Here is a 21,349-nt window from a genome sequence, read left to right as displayed (position 1 = left end):
TTGGCATTCATGGTTCCCTCAATGAACTGTAGCTCCCCAGTGCCGGCAGCACTCATGCAGCCCCAGACCATGACACTCCCACCACCATGTTTGACTGTAGGCCACCTTTGGTGGAAGGAAAGAAAATTGATTAATCTAGCAGGGATCTAGCAGGGATCTCCAAACTACAGCTGTTGCGGAATTACACGTCCCATGAGACATTGAGAATCTCTGACATTCACAGACATGACTAGGCATGATGGAAATTGTAGTTGCTGAACAACTGGAGGGCCATAGTTTGGAGACCCCTGATCTATGGCTTGCCTTAGCCCTGTTATTCACAATTGCAGTCATACCTTCTTTCATCATCACTTTTTCAAGCCTTGTGACTAGCATCCAATAAAAGAGCATTATGTTTCCTAACTACTCATGTCCATGTGTCTGGAAAATGGTAATTATGTGCCTGAAACAAAGTCGAGAGACATGACCACCGTCATGAAAATTTTTGAAACATTTTTCTTGACAAGTTTTAAAATTTATAAAGTTACTTAATAATTACAAAAATAATTATTGAGGTTTTCAAAAATAACATACAGCACAAGATCTCAGTACAAAATTAAAATTTATAAAGTTTAAATTTCATGCTGATTACAGGCAACTCGTGGGCAAGACAGATATAAATATACAGTCCCATGTAGTACCAGCATGATTTCTTTTGGGTGGATTAACCCTTTAAATATCCCTGTCCTCCATCACTTCCATCCATTTCCTTGAGTCTCTGTTGTGCCTCCATTCATTATCAAGGCCTTTATTTTGAGAGAAAATAAAGGAGTTCCCTATCTATATCTTCACAGGACTATTCTAAAGAATAATGACTTAAGATCAAGACAGGAGCTTACCACACACCTCACCAACCAGTGGCCTTCCCCAGGAGCTCCGGATGTTAAAGCTGTGGCCCTGGATACACTGCTCTACCAAAAGCACAATGAACATTGGCATGAGTAAGTTTAATCTGTCATTATTGTCAGAGCAACTGCTACAGGGATCCCAGTGTAGACCAACCACCGTGGATAAAGGCTTCTCATTCCATGGCGAAGTCACCTGGAAGTGGGAGCAGGTACCTGTCAAAACCAGGTACCCGCTCCCCTGTCTCCCCCCAAAAGGTGCCAAATGTGGCAGATGAATAGGGCGGGGGGGGGGGGGGCAAACAAGTGGAGTGGAGCTTTCCCTTTTGGGTGGAGCTCCGCTGTAACCTTTACCATAATGATTGTAGGTCAATTTTTTCTCTAATCATTTTCTTTATTTAGGTTTATATGTTTTAAAATGTGTTATACCAATTTTATTCTCTTTTAAATATTTAAACAGTATCCTAACCCCAAAACAACCATTTTTATATATTCAATTTACCAAACCTTAGATAAGGTGGCTGCATTTAGTTTCTTTTTATTTATTTTTACCTGGTAATCCTCCAAATAAAACAATTCCTGTTACTGAGTAGCTACAGTCATTGCTCCACTGAATCTATAGAGGAAGCCATATTTGTCATACAGGCTGAAGCCAAACACAGAAACACCAGCGCAAAAGCGCTGATAGTGTAGTAGGTAAAAGTACAGTGGAATTTTATTAAATGAACAAAATATGTACAAAAATGGGAGGTGGCAGGAGTCCATACAATTAATCGGCAGTACTAGAAAGCAGAGACCTTTAAAGATGGTACAGTCTGGGCCAGGAATAGATGCAGAGGATGTTGGTGCAGATCTGGATGGAGTTAGAAGACTGTAACCACAAGGGGAACAGGATCAGCGCCGGCTCCTGTCAAGCTCGGACCCACCCACAGTGATGACATCAGATGATCAAAGTCAGAGCCGGGATAGATTTCAGGGAGGCCCTCCCTTTATTCCTGGCTGAAGACCTCTCTTTCTTCTTGATAGTGTCTCTCTCACTGCAGGTGAATCTTGCTGCTGCATGAGTTTTAATTACAGAGATTGATTCCCAGGCAGTGAATGTTTGGTAAATGTCACATTCACTGTGTAACTATGACCCTAAGCCACTAACTAGCAATTAAAGGAGAAGTATGGGTTTATGAAAAAACAAACATATTTATCTTCTATACTTGCCTCTATCTGCGTGATGCTGCAGCTATCTCATAATATCTAAAAAGTGAAGCGCTAAAAAAACACTGAAGTGTGGTGAAATAAATAAAAATAAGATGTGTTATAAACACGAAATCCAAAATAACCACAACATATAAAGTCCAATCACTAAGTGACAAAATGTGAAATGAATCTCATAAGGTAAGTGTCCAAATGAAAACAACTATGGTCAATTCCTTGGTGGAAGAACGAAGAGATGTAATCACAGGGGTAGCTGTAAAGCACATTCAATACAGGGTAGGCAGTCGTCTGTTCGGAAATTATAGATAAATACTCCTTACCAGACAAGATGGACCTACCTGTCATATGACAGTGGGTCAATAGGGCTTATATCGGCCAAGGACAGATGGTCATCTGAGGGACACGCTCTGTGAAGAAGTTGCACAGGATGCAGGCGTTGGATAAATCCTCAAAGATGGATCCCAATGTAGCAAGCCAGATATCCAAAGCTCTAAGGAATCCTTGAAGCAGATGTTGTTTGGATCTCAAGTATCAGGAACCAGTGATGTAATTATTGCATTGGAACCGTGATAAGAAAAAAGGCTCCATAAGGTGCAGTTCATAAATTTAAAAGATGTTTAATTTTAATAAAAAATTACAAGCATCTGTAATTGATGACTGTAAAAAGTGATCACAAACAGGATAAAAAGTAAAAGCAATGTGGGGACAGAAGGTCCGACGCGTTTCGACCTAATGGTCTTCAACTGGGGCATTCACATGGGGTATCTTATGTTGAGTCTAAGACCGAGAACTGAGTGATCACATGACCACCGATTGCTCAAACTGCTCCCCACTCTGCTCCTCCAGCACTCACTGGAGCACCAGCCTGGGGAAGGGGCAGGCGCCGCTGGCTCTGTCTCTCAGCCACACGCTGAGTGGTGGAGCCACTTGACAATCAGCCAGCCTGGTGGATCTCGACAATACTGGTAGATCCCAACAATACTGTTAGTTTACCTTTTCCGGTCCCTGCTGCCCTTAGCTCCTTTGATTGTCTTTCCCTACCCATGCTAGCTGATGTAGAGGTCCACAGATCTGAAAACTGCAATCTTCTTTCTTCTATGACTCATGGAAAAAGTAGGCTCAAAGAGATTCTCATTGTTCAGCGTGGCCACTTGTCAGGGCTGATCAGTGACCACTCATTATTGTAAGCATTATGAAGCTACACAGAACCCAGGCTTTTTAAAATGCCCCTGCCGCTATACTGGCTGAGGAAGGTGCAAGAAGATAATCATCAAAGAAGCTAAGTACAGCAGAAACCTGGGGGGGGGGGTAGGGAGGATGTTGTGAGTTAATTTTTTTGTGAAAATGTGAGCTAACTCATTAATCTGTTAGTCACTTATGTAATGAACTACTAAATCCACTACAGTTCATTTAACACTAACCTCTCCACAGGTTGCCAGTGCTGCTGTCCAAGGGTAGCTACATTGCTCCTCTATAGATAGAATGGAGAACTGGGTGTTGCCACCCAAAGACAGAAATTGTGTTACTAGCTGGATCATCAGTCGAAAATAATGGAAACACAAGCCTAAAAATAAAGAAAACAAATGCAGCCACAACATTTAAGGACTAGTATGCTGAAATATATTAAATTTTTTATATTTTACTCATGCCAAGTGGCAAAATGCTTTAAATTATCAGGTAAGTAAAAGGGGGGGGGGGGGGGTGGTCACTAATGCCTAAACATTTTTTTAACTTATTGCAAGGAATTCACAACTTTAATCTCTTCTGACTTGCTGCTACATGCCATGTGTGTAGCTTGCACCATAGGGAGCCATTTGTTTGATCTGTGGAGTGACTGATTGCTATTCCTAGGAACATTTAGTAGCAGTGACGGGCCGCTCATTAGGGGCGCAAGGGTGCCGCTCCCCCCAATTCATGTGCCTGGCCCCTAATCTACATGCATGGCGCTGGACGCATGGATTTCAATGGGGTGGGTTGTTTTTTTTAGAAGCACTGAGCCCACCCTTTTTAGAAGCCTGAGGCTTCAAAAAAGGGTGGGCTCAGGGCGCAGGTCACTGCACCCTGAGCCCACCCTGTTGTGTGACATTAGCAAATGAAAATTTGCTAATGTCTTCCTGTTTCTCCTCCTAAGACCCGATTGGCCAGGAGGAGAAGCGGCGGTTGGAACACGGAGGAGACGGTGGGGGGAAGCTGCCGCCGCAGCGAGCAGGTCCCTCTGGTCTTACACTGCACACAGCTTTTGTGTTGCCGGCTCAGTCTAGAAGCAGGCGAGACAGAGGGATTCCTGTGTTCCAGGAGAAGCAAGAGCTGAAGGACCCCCACACCTCGAAGGTAAGTAATCCACTACTGCTGGATTATCTTGCTTGCCATTATTGTCATTATTGGACAGTTTTGCATTTGCGATGGGGGGGGGGGGTAAGTGTGGGGTGGCGGGCTGGAGCGACGGGGGGGGGGGGGGTCTGTGGTCAGGTCTGTCTGACGCCCCGCCCCGACCGATGGAGCACCAGCTGCCACTGTTTAGTAGCATGACTGAGCTACTGAGAGCTGCCCATGTTCTAGTTCTCTCCTCTAGATTCCCGACTCGCACCCAAAGTTTCATGGAGGGTTCTTGCCAGACAGTTGCTGCTTCTTCGCTGTCTTTCTTCATCTCTAAATCCTTCAATAAACTCGAAGCATCATTCTCGCATCTAAGAGGTTTGTGATGATGAGAAGACGATATGTAATTTTCCCAAACATCCTAATGGCTAAAATGACATGTGTTTCACCGAGGAGAGCGGCAGAAATGCTTAAATTAGAACTTTCCAACCACGTCCAGTGCCCACACACTGACAGCTTGTGTTCCATTTGTCAGTGGGATTACTCAGCCTACAATACCGTCAACGGCGGATTTCACGACTAATGTCATAAATATATGGAATTAAAAATAAATCCTTATCATTAATGGACAGCTTCAGACAAACCGCTAAATGCACAGCTAAAACGTGTAGGGAAATGATTGGTAAAATAACACTCCTATAGCGGGCATTGGCCATGTGCGCACAGGGTGACCTGACCTTTATCTACAGGTCACCGTCCTGCCCCCAGCCTACATTGTTATTGGACAGTAGAGGAAAAGCAACAAGCTAATGAGGTCATCTGTCTGCTTTCTTCTACTGTCAGCACATTCCTTGTCAGCACATGTGCATGCAGAACACCTGATTGGCCCCTCTCTCTGCCAGTGCAGGTTTACAAAGGAGTAGCTGAGATCAAGTCAGATTCAGGTATATACACTAGTAATTTTAACCAATTCCCTTTGTCCTTCCAGGGTGGACATCATATGACATCTGCAGGACACAGCCAATGACAGATCACTGTACCGGGCCACTGCCGGTACCATGTGATTGCTGTGACCAATCACAGCAGATCACACGACAACTGTAAACAATAGGGGGCGGCACAGTGGTGTAGTGGATAGCACTCTCGCCTAGCAGTAAGAAGGGTCGCTGGTTCGAATCCCAACCACGACACTACCTGCCTGGAGTTTGCATGTTCTCCCTGTGCCTGTGTGGGTTTCCTCCGGGTACTCCGGTTTCCTCCCACACTCCAAAGACATGCTGGTAGGTTAATTGGATCCTGTTTAAATTGTCCCTAGTATGTATGAATGTGAGTTTAGGGACCTTAGATTGTAAGCTCCTTGAGGGTAGGGACTGATGTGAATGTACAATGTATATGTAAAGTGCTGCGTAAATTGACGGCGCTATATAAGTACCTGAAATAAAAAAATAAAATAAAAAATAGATGGCTTCCTTTCATGCCATTCATTGTGTACAATTGTGTTGCTAGCTGTGATTGGTCAAAGTCATCACATGGTACAGACAGGCCCAATTACAGCCCATCTGTACCAATCAGAGTCAATGACAACAATACACAGTGAATTAATCAATCTCATTCAGTAAAAATGGTTGCTTATAACAGTGAAATTCACTGGTATAAGCAATCATAATGTGTTTTTAAAAAAATAAATAAATCTGGATCACTTCCCCAGAGTAGTACAGTGTTATTATGGTAACACTGTATTGTTCTGGACACAGTGTGTTAAAAAAAAAAACTTTAAAAATAATTTAATAAAAAGCAAAAAAATTAAACAAATTGAAAAAAAAATGATTTTACTGAGCGGCCCCATTCAATTAAAGCAGCAGGGGGCAGTATTCTTGCTGAGGCATGTGTACAGCCCCCTACTGCCTCTGCAGCTAAAGGGGGAGTGGTTAAGGGGGTGGTAAAAGTGCAACGCAACCACAGGATTTTACCATCCCGCAACTTCAGTTTTAAAGTCCTTAAAGGATAACTAAAGACTAAACTTTTGTTTTAGTTTTGGACAGAGGGGAGATGGATTAGAACACCTATAAGTTTTGTATTGCAGTCTGTTCCCCCTGGAGAGTCACTTTCTCTGTTTGTCCTGGTTACCGTCATAATCGAAAGTGAAAACCTCAAATTTTGGGTTGTCCCCAGAAATGTAATACAGGGGAAATTTTCCAATGGGGGGACACTAGTTCTGGTTCTGGTTCTGGTGACCTGGGGGTCCCCAAGGAATTCCCTCACTTCCTGTTTGCGGGGATTTCCTCTCACTTCCTGTTGTGGCTATGGGACAGGAAGTGAAGGTAAATCTACCCAATGGGACACATATGGCAAAAAATAAACTGATAGGAGTTGTAACCCTTCCTTACTCTATCCAGAATAAAAAAAAAAAACATTTTTTTGCCTATAGTTCTAATTTAAGACCCCTTTCACACTGGAAGCGTTTTTCAGGCGCTAAAGGGCTAAAATTGCACCTTTAAAACGCCTGAAAAACACCTCCCCTGCCACATGATTGTGAAAGCCGGAGTGCTTTCACGTTGGCAGGACGTTAAAAAAAAGTCCTGCAAGCAGCATCTTTGGGGGCGCCACCACCCCTGCCCATTGAAATGGACGGGCGCTAGACGGGCGCATTTAACCCTTTCTTCCGTTACTAGCGGGGGTTAAATGAGCCCTGCTTGTGGCCAAATAGCGCCGCTAAAACGACGGTAAAATGCTGCTAAAACTAGCAGCGCTTTCTCCCTAACACTGCCCACGGCTCAGTGTGAAAGGGCTCTAAAGAGGTGCCTGCAGGGGCCGGTTGCACCGTTGGAGGGGCCCTGCTGGAGCGTAGAACTAGGTAAGTACTTACTCCTTTTTCCAGCACCCCTAGACATAATGAGCATTTAATGCTTGTAGTGCAGGGAAAGGGGGGGTTACTGCGAGGGTATTTTTTGTTGTTTTTTTTTTATTCCTGCAGATGGGCTTTAGAATGGGTATATATTATGTCAATCTTAAAAATAGCAGGACATTAACTCTTTCAATACGACTACAGATATTTCCAAAGGTTTTGCCTTTCCAGCTAGCAGACTTCTCTTATGCCTTGTACACACGAGCATTTTTTTCCGTCAGAATAAACTCTGAAGGTTTCTCCAACGGAATTTCGACGGCATTCCGCTCACGCTGTCTTGCCTACACACGGTCAACCCAAAGTCCAACCAAAGCCCGACCGTCCAGAACGCGGTGACGTACAACACGTACGACGGGACTAGAAAACGGAAGTTCAATAGCCAGTAGCCAATAGCTTCCGTCTCGTACTTGCTTCAGAGCATGCGTTTTTGGTCCGTCGGAACAGCATACAGACGAGTGATTTTCCCGATAGGAATTGGTTCCGTTGGAAAAATGTAGAACATGTTCTCTTTCTAGGTCTGTCAGAATTTTCTACGTAAAAAAGTCCGATGGGGCATACACACGAACGGGATATACGATGTAAAGCTCCCATCGAACTTTTTCTGTCGGAAATTCCGCTCGTGTGTACGCGGCATTAGGGAAAAAATAGCAGTTGGCAAGAAAAATCTTTTTTTTTTTTTTTTTTGCAGGAGTGGCACAGGGCCCCATAGACATGGCAGTCTGATCTGCCAGATCAAGCAACAGGCTCTTCCTCTCTACCTGCCAAGATGGTTAATCCCGCGTTGCCTTGACACATTGCTAAATGCCACATTCTTTATGTATTACAATCTAGAGAAGATAATGTTGACTTGCATGTGATTAAAGTGCCCACAAAGGAGCAGGTCGTCATTTTGTGTGCTGCTGGTTAAAATTCTATTATATAGAAAAGCGTGTGACCTGCGGTGTCGCGTTGATGCCTTTTATCAGAGGTGGGGAGCTGCTTCTGCCTATTCATATGGAAATTGCCGTGTTCCGATGTTCTGTGCAGACAGCGATTCATGCAACTCAAAAGGAAAATCCGTTAACTCATTGGAGGCTTTATCAAAGCTTTGGCACCAGCGTATTTGCTAGTAATTGGGCAAATGATGGATAAAGAGGAATAAATTGGTTACTTTATGTGAAAGAAGTGCTACGTATATTTAAATCTCAACTCCAGAACACGGATGAAATCACATATAAGCTGTCAAAGGATTTTTCACTTATGTTCATCCAGTCCTAAAATGTACACAGCTCTGCCATAGAGTACAACCCTATGTGGCAGGGCGGAAGACAGTTTTTCTCTGATACATTATATTAACAAAAGTATTGGGATGCCTGCCTTTACACACACATGAACTTTAATGACATCCCACCCTTATGCCCCGTACACACGGTCGGATTTTCCGATGGAAAAAGTGCGAACGGATTGTGTTGTCGGAAATTCCGATCGTGCGTGGGCTCCATCACACATTTTCCATCGGAATTTCCGACACACAAAGTTTGAGAGCAGGATATAACATTTTCCAACAACAAAATCCGATTGTTTAAATTCCGATCGTGTGTACACAAATCCGACGCACAAAGTGCCACGCATGTTCACAATAAATTAAGAGACGAAAGCTATTGGCCACTGCCCCGTTTATAGTCCCGACGTACGTGTTTTACGTCGCCGCGTTCAGAACGATTGGTTTTTCCGACAACTTTGTGTGACCGTGTGTATGCAAGACAAGTTTGAGCCAACATCCGTCGGAAAAAATCCTAGGATTTTGTTGTCGGAATGTCCGATCAATGTCCGACCGTGTGTACGGGGCATTAGTCTGTAGGGTTCAATATTGAGTTGGCCCAACATTTGCAGCTATAACATCTTCAACTCTTCTGGGATGGCTGTCCACAAGGTTTAGGAGTGTGTCTATGGGAATGTTTGACCATTCTTTCCAGAAGCGCATTTGTGAGGTCAGGCACTGATGTTGGACGAGAAGGCCTGGCTCGCAGTCTCCGCTCTAATTCATCCCAAAGGTGTTCTATCAGGTTGAAGTCGGGACTCTGTGCAGGCCAGTCAAGTTTCTCCACCCCAAACTCGCTCATCCATGTCTTTATGGGTACTCCCCCTTTCCGAGTCACCCCTTGTCTCCGCCCCTACCCACCTGAGTTAAAAAAAAAAAAAAAAAGCCCTTTTATGCAGCGCTTTAAAAAGGGGAAGGGGCAGGTAGAAGTTCTGCTTTAAAATATTGGCGTTCCTTATAACTGGGTTGTATGTGAGTTTCATGAAAGTATATGTGCACCCTAAGTTAGAGCGCTTACAAATCCATTGGTGCACAGACTTATTCACACCAGCAGGTGCGCATCAAGGTGCATAAAATGTACAGCTGGTTTGCATTGTGCACGCGCTGCCATGCACTGTGATGTATTTTTCAACTGCATCACAGTGCTTGCTTTTATTATTTTTTCCCCCTTTTTAGCTTTTATTTATTGCAGTGCATTACAGTGTGTTGGCGCACACTGCAAAAAAAAATGTGCAATCTTTTTTTTTTTTTCCCAGTGCACCCAAATGTAATGCAATAGAACATAAGGCAAATGGCCTTGTCAGTGTACTGGGACTGCGTTGAGCAATGCTGCTAATGGGGTTGGTGTGAATGAGCCCCAGTTGCCCAGCGAACAAGGTGAAGACGTGAAACAGGAAGTTGAATTGCAGCACTGGACAGCACCCGCCTGATTGTGGTGTGTAAATCACAAGAAATACAATTCCTTCAGCTGGCCATACACCATACAATTTTCTTATTCAATTTTCTTTAGATTTACCTTCAACTATGTAGTATAAGGGCCTGTCTGATTGCATACAAATTGAAAGTGTTTAGGTTTGACCTTGTATTATATGGAAAGTTGTACAAGAAAATTGTATAACTTATGGCCAGCCTTGATTTACAAGGCAAAAATAACTGTGCACTCTCCAAGTGCAGTTGCGTCAGAGCTTAGTAAATGAGGTGACGCTTCACTTTACAAAGAATACCCAATCACGTGCAAGGAAAATAAAAACAGCATTTTTGCTTGCACCTGATTGGATGATGGAAGTCAGCAGGGCTTCCCCTCATTTAGGCCCCATTCACCCCTCAGAGTGTTGAAGCTTGAAGCTCAAAGCCCCAAAACGCTGGAGGAGAGAAAAATCAATTATTCTCTATTGAGTTGGTTCACATCTCCACTCCAAGTCGTCTGAAGCTCAAGAAAGTTCCGGAGCTATTTTTGTAGGGGTTGTAAACCCTCGCGGTTTTTCACCTCAATACATTCTATGCATTAAGGTGAAAAACCTCTTGTAGTGCACCTGCCCCCCAGAGTCCCCCTTTTACTTACCTGAGCCCGATCGTTCCTGCGCCGGGGACGAGCACACCCGCTCCAGCCAGTGTCTTGGCTCCTGATTGGATAGATTGATAGCAGTGCAGACATTGGCTCCCGCTGCTGTCAATCAAATCCAATGACGTGGGAGCCGGGGAGCGGAGCCGAGTCCTGCTGTCTGTGTCAGTGGACGCAGCAGCAGGACACAGGAGCGCGCCCGCACAGGTGCCCCAAGGGAGAGCGCTTCTCCAACAGGACACTCGAGAAGAGGAGGAGCCAGGAGCGCCGCTGAGGGACCCCAGAAGAGGAGGTTTGGGGCCACTTTGTGCAAAACCAACTGCACAGAGGAGGGAAGTATGACATGTTTGTTGTAAAAAAAGAAACATTTACATATCCTTTAAGGCAGGGGAAGGCATCCTCGCCCTCCAGCTGTTTTGAAACTACAAATCCCATCATGCCTCTGCCTCTAGGAGTCATGCCTGTGATTGTCAGGGTCTTGCAATGTCTCATGGGATTTGTAGTTTCAAAACAGCCGGAGGGCCGAGGTTGCCTACCCCTGCTTTAAAGGGGTTGTAAAGGTATAAATTTTTTCACCTTAATGCATTCTATGCATTAAGGTGAAAAAACTTTTGAAAATACCGCCGCCCCCAGCCCCCCTCTTTTACTTACCTGACACCTCGAAACTCGGTCGCTCGCTCCCGACCTCCATTCAGCTGATCAGCCTGGTCGCTGATTGGCTATAGTGGATGGATTGAAAGCAGCGCAGCCATTTGCTCGCGCTGCTGTCAATCACAGCCAATGACGCGGCGCGCCGGGGGCGGGGCCGAGTGATACAGCGAGCGGCTATAGCCGCCGGCTGTATCACGGGAGCGCGCCCGCAATAACTAACCACCATGCGAGAGAGCTCGCATTAAGGTGGTTAGTTATTGCGGGGAGGAGCTGAGACAGCCGCCGAGGGACCCCAGAAAAGCAGGTTCGGGGCCACTCTGTGCAGAACGAGCTGCACAGTGAAGGTAAGTATAACATGTTTGTTATTTAAAAAAAAAAAAATGTACCTTTACAACCCCTTTAAGGGTTAGGGGTTAATCATTTTTTTATTATTACATAGAATTCATTTATTGGATTTATTTATTATTATTTTTATTTATTTGTGTATTTTACATTTATTTATTCATTTATTATTGTTGGTAGTAGTAGTATTATTACCACCCTAACAAAACAAAAAAATAATAAACAACCATAACCTAACCATAACTCTAAACCCTTACCCTAATGCCCCGTACACACGGTCGGATTTTCCGACGGAAAATGTGCGATCAGAGTGTGTTGTCGGAAATTCCGCCCGTGTGTGGGCTCCATCGGACTTTTTCCATCGGATTTTCCGACACACAAAGTTCGAGAGCTTGCTATAAAATTTTCCGACAACAAAATCCGTTGTCGGAATTTCCGATCGTGTGTACACAAATCCGATGCACAAAGTGCCACGCATGCTCAGAATAAATAGAGATGAAAGCTATTGGCCACTGCCCCGTTTATAGTCCCGACGTACGTGTTTTACGTCACCGCGTTTAGAACGATTGGATTTTCCGACAACTTTGTGTGACCGTGTGTATGCAAGACAAGTTTGAGCCAACATCCTTCTGAAAAAATCCTAGGATTTTGTTGTCGGAATGTCCGATCAATGTCCCACTGTGTGTACGGGGCATTAGAAATAAAACATAATAAATGAATATTAATAAATAAAAGCTGATGGAAAAGCTACACAAGCTGAAAAACCTTGCAACAAATGATGCAACAGATGATAGTTTACTTTATTGGCTAATGAAAAAAATGGCAAAGCTCAAAAATGCTGTATAAAAAAAAAGTGCCAAAATTGCGCATAAAAATGCACAAAAAAAGCCAGAAAAATGCTCAGGCCTGAATGCAGCCTTACTAAGCTCTGGAGCAACTTCACTTGCAAAAGTTTTGTCATTTTACTTTTAGTACATTTCCCCCCATGTGTAGCCGTTGCCTAGAGTTCTGTTTTAATTTTGTTCTCCCTTCCCGGGATTCTTAGTGATGGAGTTAGTTTGACAGAATTTTTACATCTGAAGTGCAGAAACTGTAGAAAAGGTTATCTGCGTAATAGGCAGCCAAGCACAGAAAGCGTTGTGGCATTTCGGCAGGCTTTAAATATCAGGCTAATGCTAATTTATTAGCGCAAATGTTAGCGGAGCCAATGAACAATCTCCGCAGAGTCAGGAATACAAATTTCATGGAAAATATATTCCCAATGTAATAACTGCCATTATACTTCGTATATTCTGTAAGGTCATTGTAACATTCATTGTTGTAAAACTATTTCAGATTGACACTTTGCAATCAGTATATCAAGGGATAGAAATACTATTGAATACTTCAAGTGGAACGATGAGCATTTTATTTTTGGTTGACGTGCGTTTTGTGAAAAACAGAGAAAACCGCGGCCTGTAGAAATGTATATATGGACTTAACTTTTTCCTAGTCCAGCCAAAACTAAAAAAATGAACTGCTGGCCAGAATATCATTCTAAAATCTGTTTGATGCACAAACGTTACTATTGCCACCCTTGCGGAGTCGTCCTCTACTTATTTATTTATGGATATATTGATGATTTCCTATTGGGGCTTATTGTGTTTGCTGATGGTCGTCTCCAGTGAGCTGATCTTGTAATGAAGCTCCGCCCTATGGGAGGGGCTTGTTGATTATCCACTTCAGCTTCGCAGGATTTACACTCCTTCCTAACCTGCCCATTCTTTGTGATACGGCACTGCGTTACTTTAACTGACAATTGAGCAGTCTTGCAACGCTGTACCCAAATAAAATTGATGTCCTTTTTTTCCCAACAAATAGCGCTTTCTTTTGGTGGTATTTGATCACCTCTGCGGATTTTATTTTTTTGTGCTATAAACAAAAAAGAAAGGAAAATTTTGTAAGGAAAATTTTGTAAGAAAAACAATATTTCTCTTGCTATACCATATAAAGAGTTTTAATGTAATTTTTATAGCCTTTTTTTTGTTTGTTTGTTTTGTTAGTTTCTTAGACTAGAGAAATGTCTGTTTTTTTTTTGTTTTTTTTTTTGGCTGTGTATGTCCTGTTGGTGAGATTTTCCTTTACTTCTTGTCCCAGTGAAACATCAGAAAGTGATAGGAAATCTCTCCAAAGTTAGGAAATCCCCTTCTCAATAGTTGTCATTGGAACAGTTGGGAAATCGTGTCTATTTATTTTACAGTGGAAAAGAATGTGACTTCTCATCACTTTCTATTACACTAACAATGGTCACCAGGACCAACAGAGAGGGTGAATCTCCTCAGAGGGGACACGGACCTCAATAAAAAGCTGACGGGGGTTTGAACTCTTCCTTTATCCAAAATGAGAAAACTTTTAGCGACAGGTACACTTTAAAAGGAAAAATATGAGGCTACATGACCTACAGCAGACCTGCGTTATGAGAACCATCGCCAGCATTCACTTGGGCTGAAGATTGCTGGCATCAACTCCCCAGTGGACTGCACTGTTGGTTGTGCACTCTTCAGCAGGGGCTACTTTATATTGTTTGAAATGTTCACCCTCCAGCAAGGTATGGCATTGAATGGATTCATTATTTTTGTTGGTTTCTACAGGTGACTCCCTGCTGATATACTGTTTTACTATCCTGGATGAGCCCACAATTGTTTTACTTTTTACTATTTGGGTTACTTTGCAGTATAAGTCATGGAAGCTTAGACCGCTGCGGTATATTAATGGGCTTTTACTAAACAAAAAAATGCTGTAACAAGCGAAATGCTACATACTTTCTTGCAAATACGCAGAAACAATGGTCTGTAAACAGTAGAAATACACTTAAGTTACTTAACTCAGGTTACAGTGAGTTCACCATCTTCGTAGGCAACAAGGATCCCAGGCTTAATCTATAAGCAGTTGCTGGAGATTCAGGAGAAAGTGTCTTCAGGTATAGCGTCTTCTGGCTGGTACAGGCCTTCCTTGGTGTTAAGTCATTATGGAGTCATCTTGTCAGCTTATGCCGTTGCCCTTTTATTTGGAAAGTTTACCATCTCCACATGGGTGTGGCCCCTTTCGCAATACTGTTTCAATGAAAAGAAGAACACTCCAGTTCACCCTCAAGATGGCTTTTTTGCATAATACATGCCATAGGTCATATACTGTATGTCAGAAGGTCAAGCTATTGTTTGACCATGGTTACAGAACAATTGTCAACTGAAATACAACAAACAATAAAGTCTGAGTATTCTATCATAAAACAAACATATTTGTATTAAACGCAACACCTATTCCCAATGCCTGCCTCATTTATTAAAGAATGTAACATCCATTAAGGCAGAATCGTACTTTTGCATGTGCGTTTGTGTGTTGCGGTTCCATTCATTTTTAATGGAACCCCAAGACACATAGGCAACATAGCATTGATGTACATGGTTTTAGTGCTCCACAATAGACAGTAACGTGCTACCACGCATTGTGGTGGCCTGCATAAACAAAAAGTGCTGCATGTCTTTTTTTTTTTTTTTTTTCTATTTTAGTGGGTTGGTACCCCATTCAATTGTATAGGTTGCCCTAATGCAACACAGGACACAACACGTGTACTAACTGAATGCACGAAAAACAGCAAAATGTGATTGGGCTAAGCAGTCTGCTGTAAGAAAAGACTTATAAAATATACAGTATATGATCTATTCTGCAATCTTATAGGGAAAAGTAATAGTATTTGGCATTTATAATAAAAATCTTGTATATAATTGTGAGTCTTTCAATAAATCATTCATTACACCCTCATTACTTTTTTGTTTTTCAGGAAAAGTTTCCAGAGCTTGGGGCATTTGTCTGCAGATGCCAGCCTCTCGCAGATTTCATTTGACCCTGGACAGTCGCAAGATGAAAATGGAAAACATGACAGCTCCCATTTAAGTGAAGGTATGCCGAGCAGCCCATCAGATACATGTGATTCGCACCGCACTGCAATGCAAATTCAGCCATACAGATTGGCTGAATTTGCATTGCATTTGGACCAAAATCGTGCAGGACCCTTTATTTTGACTACACCAGAATCGGTTTGCATGGGTGTTCACACCCAATGCGATCCAATTCCTGTCCGAATTGACAGTTCGCACTGCGATATGCAAACCGATCTGGGGGTGTCATTAACTTTCTATTGACACCCGCAGTGGTTCACATAGGGCAGTGTGAAACGCCGGCGGGTGACGTGCGATGCAGGAACCCGTACTGGAATCGCACGGGTAATCGCATCGCAGCAGTGTAAACCAGCCCTTAGTCTGAGCTCTGTTATACAGGGAATGCAAGAGGCTGATATAAGTTCAGGTACTTGCACTGCTTGCATTTAAAAATATATACACTGCTGTGCAAAAGTCTTAGGCAGGCCTAAAGAAATTCTGTAAATGAAGAATGTTTTCAGAAATAGAAATAAACGTTTATTTTTATCAATTGACAAAATGGAAAGTAAATGAACAGAAGGGAAACCCAAATCAAATCAATATTTGGTTTGACCACCCTTTGCCTTCAAAACAGCATCAATTCTTCTAGGTACACTTGCACACAGTTGGTGAAGGAACTCGGCAGGTAGGTTGTTCCAAACATCTTGGAGAACTAACCACATATCTTCTGTGGATGTAGGCTGCCTCATATCCTTCTGTCTCTCCATGTAATCCCAGACAGACTCCACGATGTTGAGCCTCGTGGGGGGGCAAACCATCACTTTCAGGACTCCTTCTTGTTCTTTACACTGAAGATGGTTCTGAATGACATTGGCTCTATGGTTTGGGGTTGTTTTCCTGCTGCAAAATAATTTTGGGGCCAATCACATGCTTCCCTGATGGTATGGCATGATGGATAAGTATTTGCCTGTATTTCTCAGCTTTGAGGACACCCTCGATCCTGACCAAATCTCCAACTCCATTTACAGAAATGAAGCCCCAAACTTGCCAGGAACCTCCACCAGGCTTCACAGTTGCCTGCAGAAACACATTATTGTACCGCTCTCCAGCCCTTCAGCAAACAAATTGCCTCCTGCTACAGCCAAATATTTCACATTTATATTAGAAACTGGTTTTCCTCTGATGGGACTTTATAAGGCAAGAGTCTTCAAAAATATCAAAAACATGTATAGTTTATTTGGTATCAAAAAGATTAAAAATATAACAAAACAACATATATAAATACTGAAGAAAACATGAAGAATGCTACAAAAAAGGTGTGGATAATAACAGTATGCTTGTAAAGGTACACTGTGAACATAAAACCACATCAACTATACAAACTGGAGTCTAACCCACACGGGCCCGTTGTTTTTTGTTATATTTTTAATCTTTTTGATACCAAATAAACTATACATGTTTTTGATATTTTTGCAGACTCTTGCCTTATAAAGTCCCATCAGAGGAAAACCAGTTTCTAATATATAGTCTCATAGGGATGTGGGCAAGTTGTCTTCCTCCACAAGGTCATCGTCACTATTCTCATCTAAATATTTCACATTTTGACTCATCGGTCCAGAGCCCCTGTTGCCATTTTTCTGCACCCCAGTTCCTATGTTTTCATGCATATTCAGTGGTGTATTTTGATTTTGTGCTGCCCTAGGTAAGATTAAATTCAGGCGCCCCCCATGTACATCTGTCTCACCCCAGCCACGGTATACCGGTCTTGTCTAAGGGTTTGATGAGGAAGCTGCAGCCATTCACATTGAACAGCTGCAGCTTTCTCATCAGACCCTGAGACATGATTCGTCCAAGTGCCACATATGTGGTCAATGGGGCAGAGGATGGGGTCAGTAGGAAATGTGAAGGAATCTCTGCATGTACCCTGTTTCCCCGAAAATAAAACCTAGCGTGATTGTCGGTGATGGCTGCAATATAAGCCCTACCCCCCAAATAAGCCCTAGTTAAAGTCCTTGTAGGTCTTATTTTCAGGCTAGGGCTTATTTTCGGGGAAACAGGGTAGGGCTTATTTGGGGGGTAGGGCTTATATTGCAGCCATCACCGACAATCACGCTAGGTCTTATTGTCGGGGAAACAGGGTATCAAAAACCAAACACAGAGTACAACTTTAAGTACAGCATTAAAACTAAACAACCAGTTTATCAGACAAATGGCAACTTACATGTAAAGAAAAGGGTTGCGCTTGTCGGACTTGCGTGGGGTGGGGAGGATCACAGCACGGAAAAGATCTGTAGAGTCAAGAGCATACGCTGCTCGGTCAGGAGAAGGACCGCCAGAACGCCTATGACCGTTGGCAGCGCCTGAGGCAGGAAGGGGGAATTTCAGAGCCTTCCACGGCTCCTTTGTCAAAACACTACAGGAGGCATCTGGCTCCCCAGAACACAGTGATCTGTCTGGTGGTCCTTGTCATGACTGGTTAAAGAGCCATCTCTGCCCTCCTGCCAGGGGGTGGTGCCGCCATCCTGAAAAAAGGCCACCCAAGGCAAATGCCTCGTGGTAGATGCGCCCCTGAGTTAAGTCACTTAGCCTTGTTTCCAAGTCAGGGGTTTGGCTTTTTGGCCACAATTCTGAAGTCCACTTTTGGCCAGACTTCTCCGGACAGTAGATGGGTGTACCTGGGTCCCACTGGTTTTTGCCAGTTTTGTGCTGGACATCTTCTGATGTCATAGGGAAGTAAGCTTGATGCATCTTTCATCTGATGCATTGTTTCCTTGGCCGACCACTGTGTCTACTGTCCTCAACTTTGCCCATTTCTTTGTGCTTCTTCAAAGGAGCTTGAAACAGCACATCTTAAAACCCCAGTCTGCTTTGAAATCTTTGCCAGGGAGAGACCTTGCTGATGCAGTATAACTATCTTGTGTCTTGTTGCTGTGCTCAGTCTTGCCATGGTGTATGACCTGTGACATGAAACTGTCTTCCACAACCTCATTTTAGTAGAAGAGTTTGGCTGTTCCTTGCCCCGTTTTAATCCCCTTACACAGTTGTTTCTGTTTCATTTAATGACTGTGTTTCAACCTACATATGAAATTGATGATCATTAGCACCTGCTTGGTATAATTAGTTAATCATACACCTGACTCTAATCCACAAAATCCCCGAAAGTGTGTAAGAACTGATGCTGGTTTGAAGCCAAAGGGTAGTCACACCAAATATTAATTTGATTCAGATTTCTCTTCTGTTCGCTTACTTTGCATTTTGGAAATTGTTAAAAATATACAATTAAAATATATATTTTTGAAAGCAGTCTTGCTTTATAGTATTTCTTCACACCTGCATAAGACCCCTTTCACACCTGGGGTGCTTTTCAGGCATTCTAAAACTAGCGGCGCTTTACCGCTAATGTCGGCACTGCCCCAGTGTGAAAGTACCCTAAAAGTTTTGCACAGAGCTGTACATTTAAGTATTTATTAATAAATACAATACACTAATTTGTGTCTTTTAGATCAGAATGGAGTTTGGTTTTGTGTATTGTAAACACTTCTATCAGTTATTAGTCAGAAGTGCTGCCATCTTGTGGACACATTACTTACTGTTTGCCGCAGTGAAGAATATGATTAGCAAAACTGACTCAAAAAAGTAAGAACAGGTAAATCCAACTTGAAAGACTCAAGTTTGTGAACAGGAAGATTTGCTTCTGACCCTACAAGTCATTACCAAATGCCACAACCATATACTAACCATGCCAAGTTTAAAGTGAACCTGCCCAGCTGCATGGCAGCAGTATCACAAGTTGTGTTTTGTGAATAGGAATGTCTTCGCAGGGAGAATTCACAACACCAACACTGGTGTCAGTCATAGCTGCAGTGCTTGTGTCATTGGGGAAAAAGGCACAACTAGAGCTCAAAGCTTTGTAATGGATTGAAGAAAAGAATGAAAAGGCAAACACAGCACTGCAGTTGTGCCTAGAGTTTATCTTTCAAACTGCGTATTCTAACATGAGTACATTCATAAGAAGAGAAGGAGAGAGAGGCGCCAGGCAACCAATAGTGTAACACAGTTTAATGTATACAGTGTGGACAGAAAGTATTCAGACCCCCTTACATTTTTCACTCTTTGTTATATTGCAGCCATTTGCTAAAATCATTTAAGTTCATTTTTTTCCTCAGTAGCCTCCCTGGCAATTTTCCCGAGTGTGGCTCGGGGTTAAATTTCAGCACCATTAGCGTTAACCCCGAGCCACACTCGGGATTACATCTCAGGATCCTGGTGCAGTATACTTACCTTGTCCCCAGGATCCTGCGATGTCCCCCGCTGTGTCTGCGGGCTCTGTCCTCCATCCGAAGCCTCTCTGTGCTGGGCTCCATTCCCTGCGAGCGTTGCACGGGGGCGGAGCCTGGCGGCAAATTAAAAAAATTTAAAATTCATAACACAGTACAGTGTAATCTTACAGATTACATTACTGTATGAAATCATTTCACATCCCTTTTGTCCCCAGTGCTTTGTCCAGTGCCCTGCATGCAGTTTTATATTACATATACTGTTCTTTCTGCCTGGAAACTTAAGCATGTCCATAGCAACCAAAAAGTGTCCCTTTACATCAAAAGTGGTTTTAGACCAGCTAGAAAACAACGATAGTAAATTAGAACACTTGCAGAATTGAGCGATAGTGAATTGTGGTAAAATGTATTTTATTATTATTATATTATTATTTTTTATAATTATTTATTATATTATAATTTATGATTTTGTGTTTCAAACTCCATCATACCCAGGATATCTATTAGACTCTTGGTGGACAGATTTAAGTTGGTTATTACTAAGAATTACAGGCCTACAGTATAAAACGCCAAATTTCTATGAAAAATAATTGTACTGCTTTGAGACGCAAAAATCTGAAATAATCATACCACCAGGGAGGTTAATGTACACAAAGCACCCCATATTGACAGAAAAACACAGAATTGTTGACATTTTCACAGATTTATTAAAAAAGAAAAACTGAAATATCACATGGTCCTAAGTATTCAGACCCTTTGCTGTGACACTCATATATTTAACTCAGGTGCTGTCCATTTCTTCTGATCATCCTTGAGATGGTTCTACACCTTCATTTGAGTCCAGCTGTGTTTGATTATACTGATTGGACTTGATTAGGAAAGCCACACACCTGTCTATATAAGACCTTACAGCTCACAGTGCATGTCAGAGCAAATGAGAATCATGAGGTCAAAGGAACTGCCTGAAGAGCTCAGAGACACAATTGTGGCAAGGCACAGATCTGGCCAAGGTTACAAAAAAATTTCTGCTGCACTTAAGTTTCCTAGGAGCACAGTGGCCTCCATAATCCTTAAATGGAAGACGTTTGGGACGACCAGAACCCTTCCTAGAGCTGGCCGTCTGGCCAAACTGAGCTATCGGGGGAGAAGAGCCTTGGTGAGAGAGGTAAAGAAGAACCCAAAGATCACTGTGGCTGAGCTCCAGAGATGCAGTCGGGAGATGGGAGAAGGTTGTAGAGAGTCAACCATCACTGCAGCCCTCCACCAGTCGGGGCTTTATGGCAGAGTGGCCCGACGGAAGCCTCTCCTTAGTGCACATGAAAACCCGCATAAAGTTTGCTAAAAAACACCTGAAGAACTCCAAGATGGTGAGAAATAAGATTCTTTGGTCTGATGAGGCCAAGATAGAACTTTTTGGCCTTAATTCTAAGCGGTATGTGTGGAGAAAACCAGGCACTGCTCATCACCTGTCCAATACAGTCCCAAC

General features: G+C 42.9%; 2 protein-coding genes across 3 annotated transcripts in view; one reads left to right on the top strand and one right to left on the bottom strand.

Annotated features, from left to right (window-relative positions):
• Positions 1-21,349, top strand: part of RUNDC3B (RUN domain containing 3B) — a 318,511-nt gene that overhangs the window by 288,247 nt on the left and 8,915 nt on the right. Inside the window, exons 9-10 of one of the 2 annotated variants that reach the window (XM_073629675.1) lie at positions 834-980; positions 15,490-15,608. In XM_073629675.1, coding sequence (XP_073485776.1) covers positions 834-980; positions 15,490-15,608 — 266 coding nt within the window. The remainder of the gene's footprint in view (positions 1-833; positions 981-15,489; positions 15,609-21,349) is intronic. The other variant, XM_073629676.1, reaches the window with a different exon arrangement.
• The window catches only part of SLC25A40 (solute carrier family 25 member 40), a 74,940-nt gene continuing 67,351 nt past the window's right edge, over positions 13,761-21,349 (bottom strand). The window contains exon 11 of the mRNA XM_073629679.1: positions 13,761-14,761. Coding sequence (XP_073485780.1) covers positions 14,712-14,761 — 50 coding nt within the window. The 3' untranslated portion in view covers positions 13,761-14,711. The remainder of the gene's footprint in view (positions 14,762-21,349) is intronic.

The sequence above is a fragment of the Aquarana catesbeiana genome, linkage group LG05, assembly GCF_042186555.1.
Source record: "Aquarana catesbeiana isolate 2022-GZ linkage group LG05, ASM4218655v1, whole genome shotgun sequence".
Classification (NCBI taxonomy): Eukaryota; Metazoa; Chordata; class Amphibia; order Anura; family Ranidae; genus Aquarana; species Aquarana catesbeiana.
This window is presented reverse-complemented; position numbering and strand designations above follow the sequence as displayed.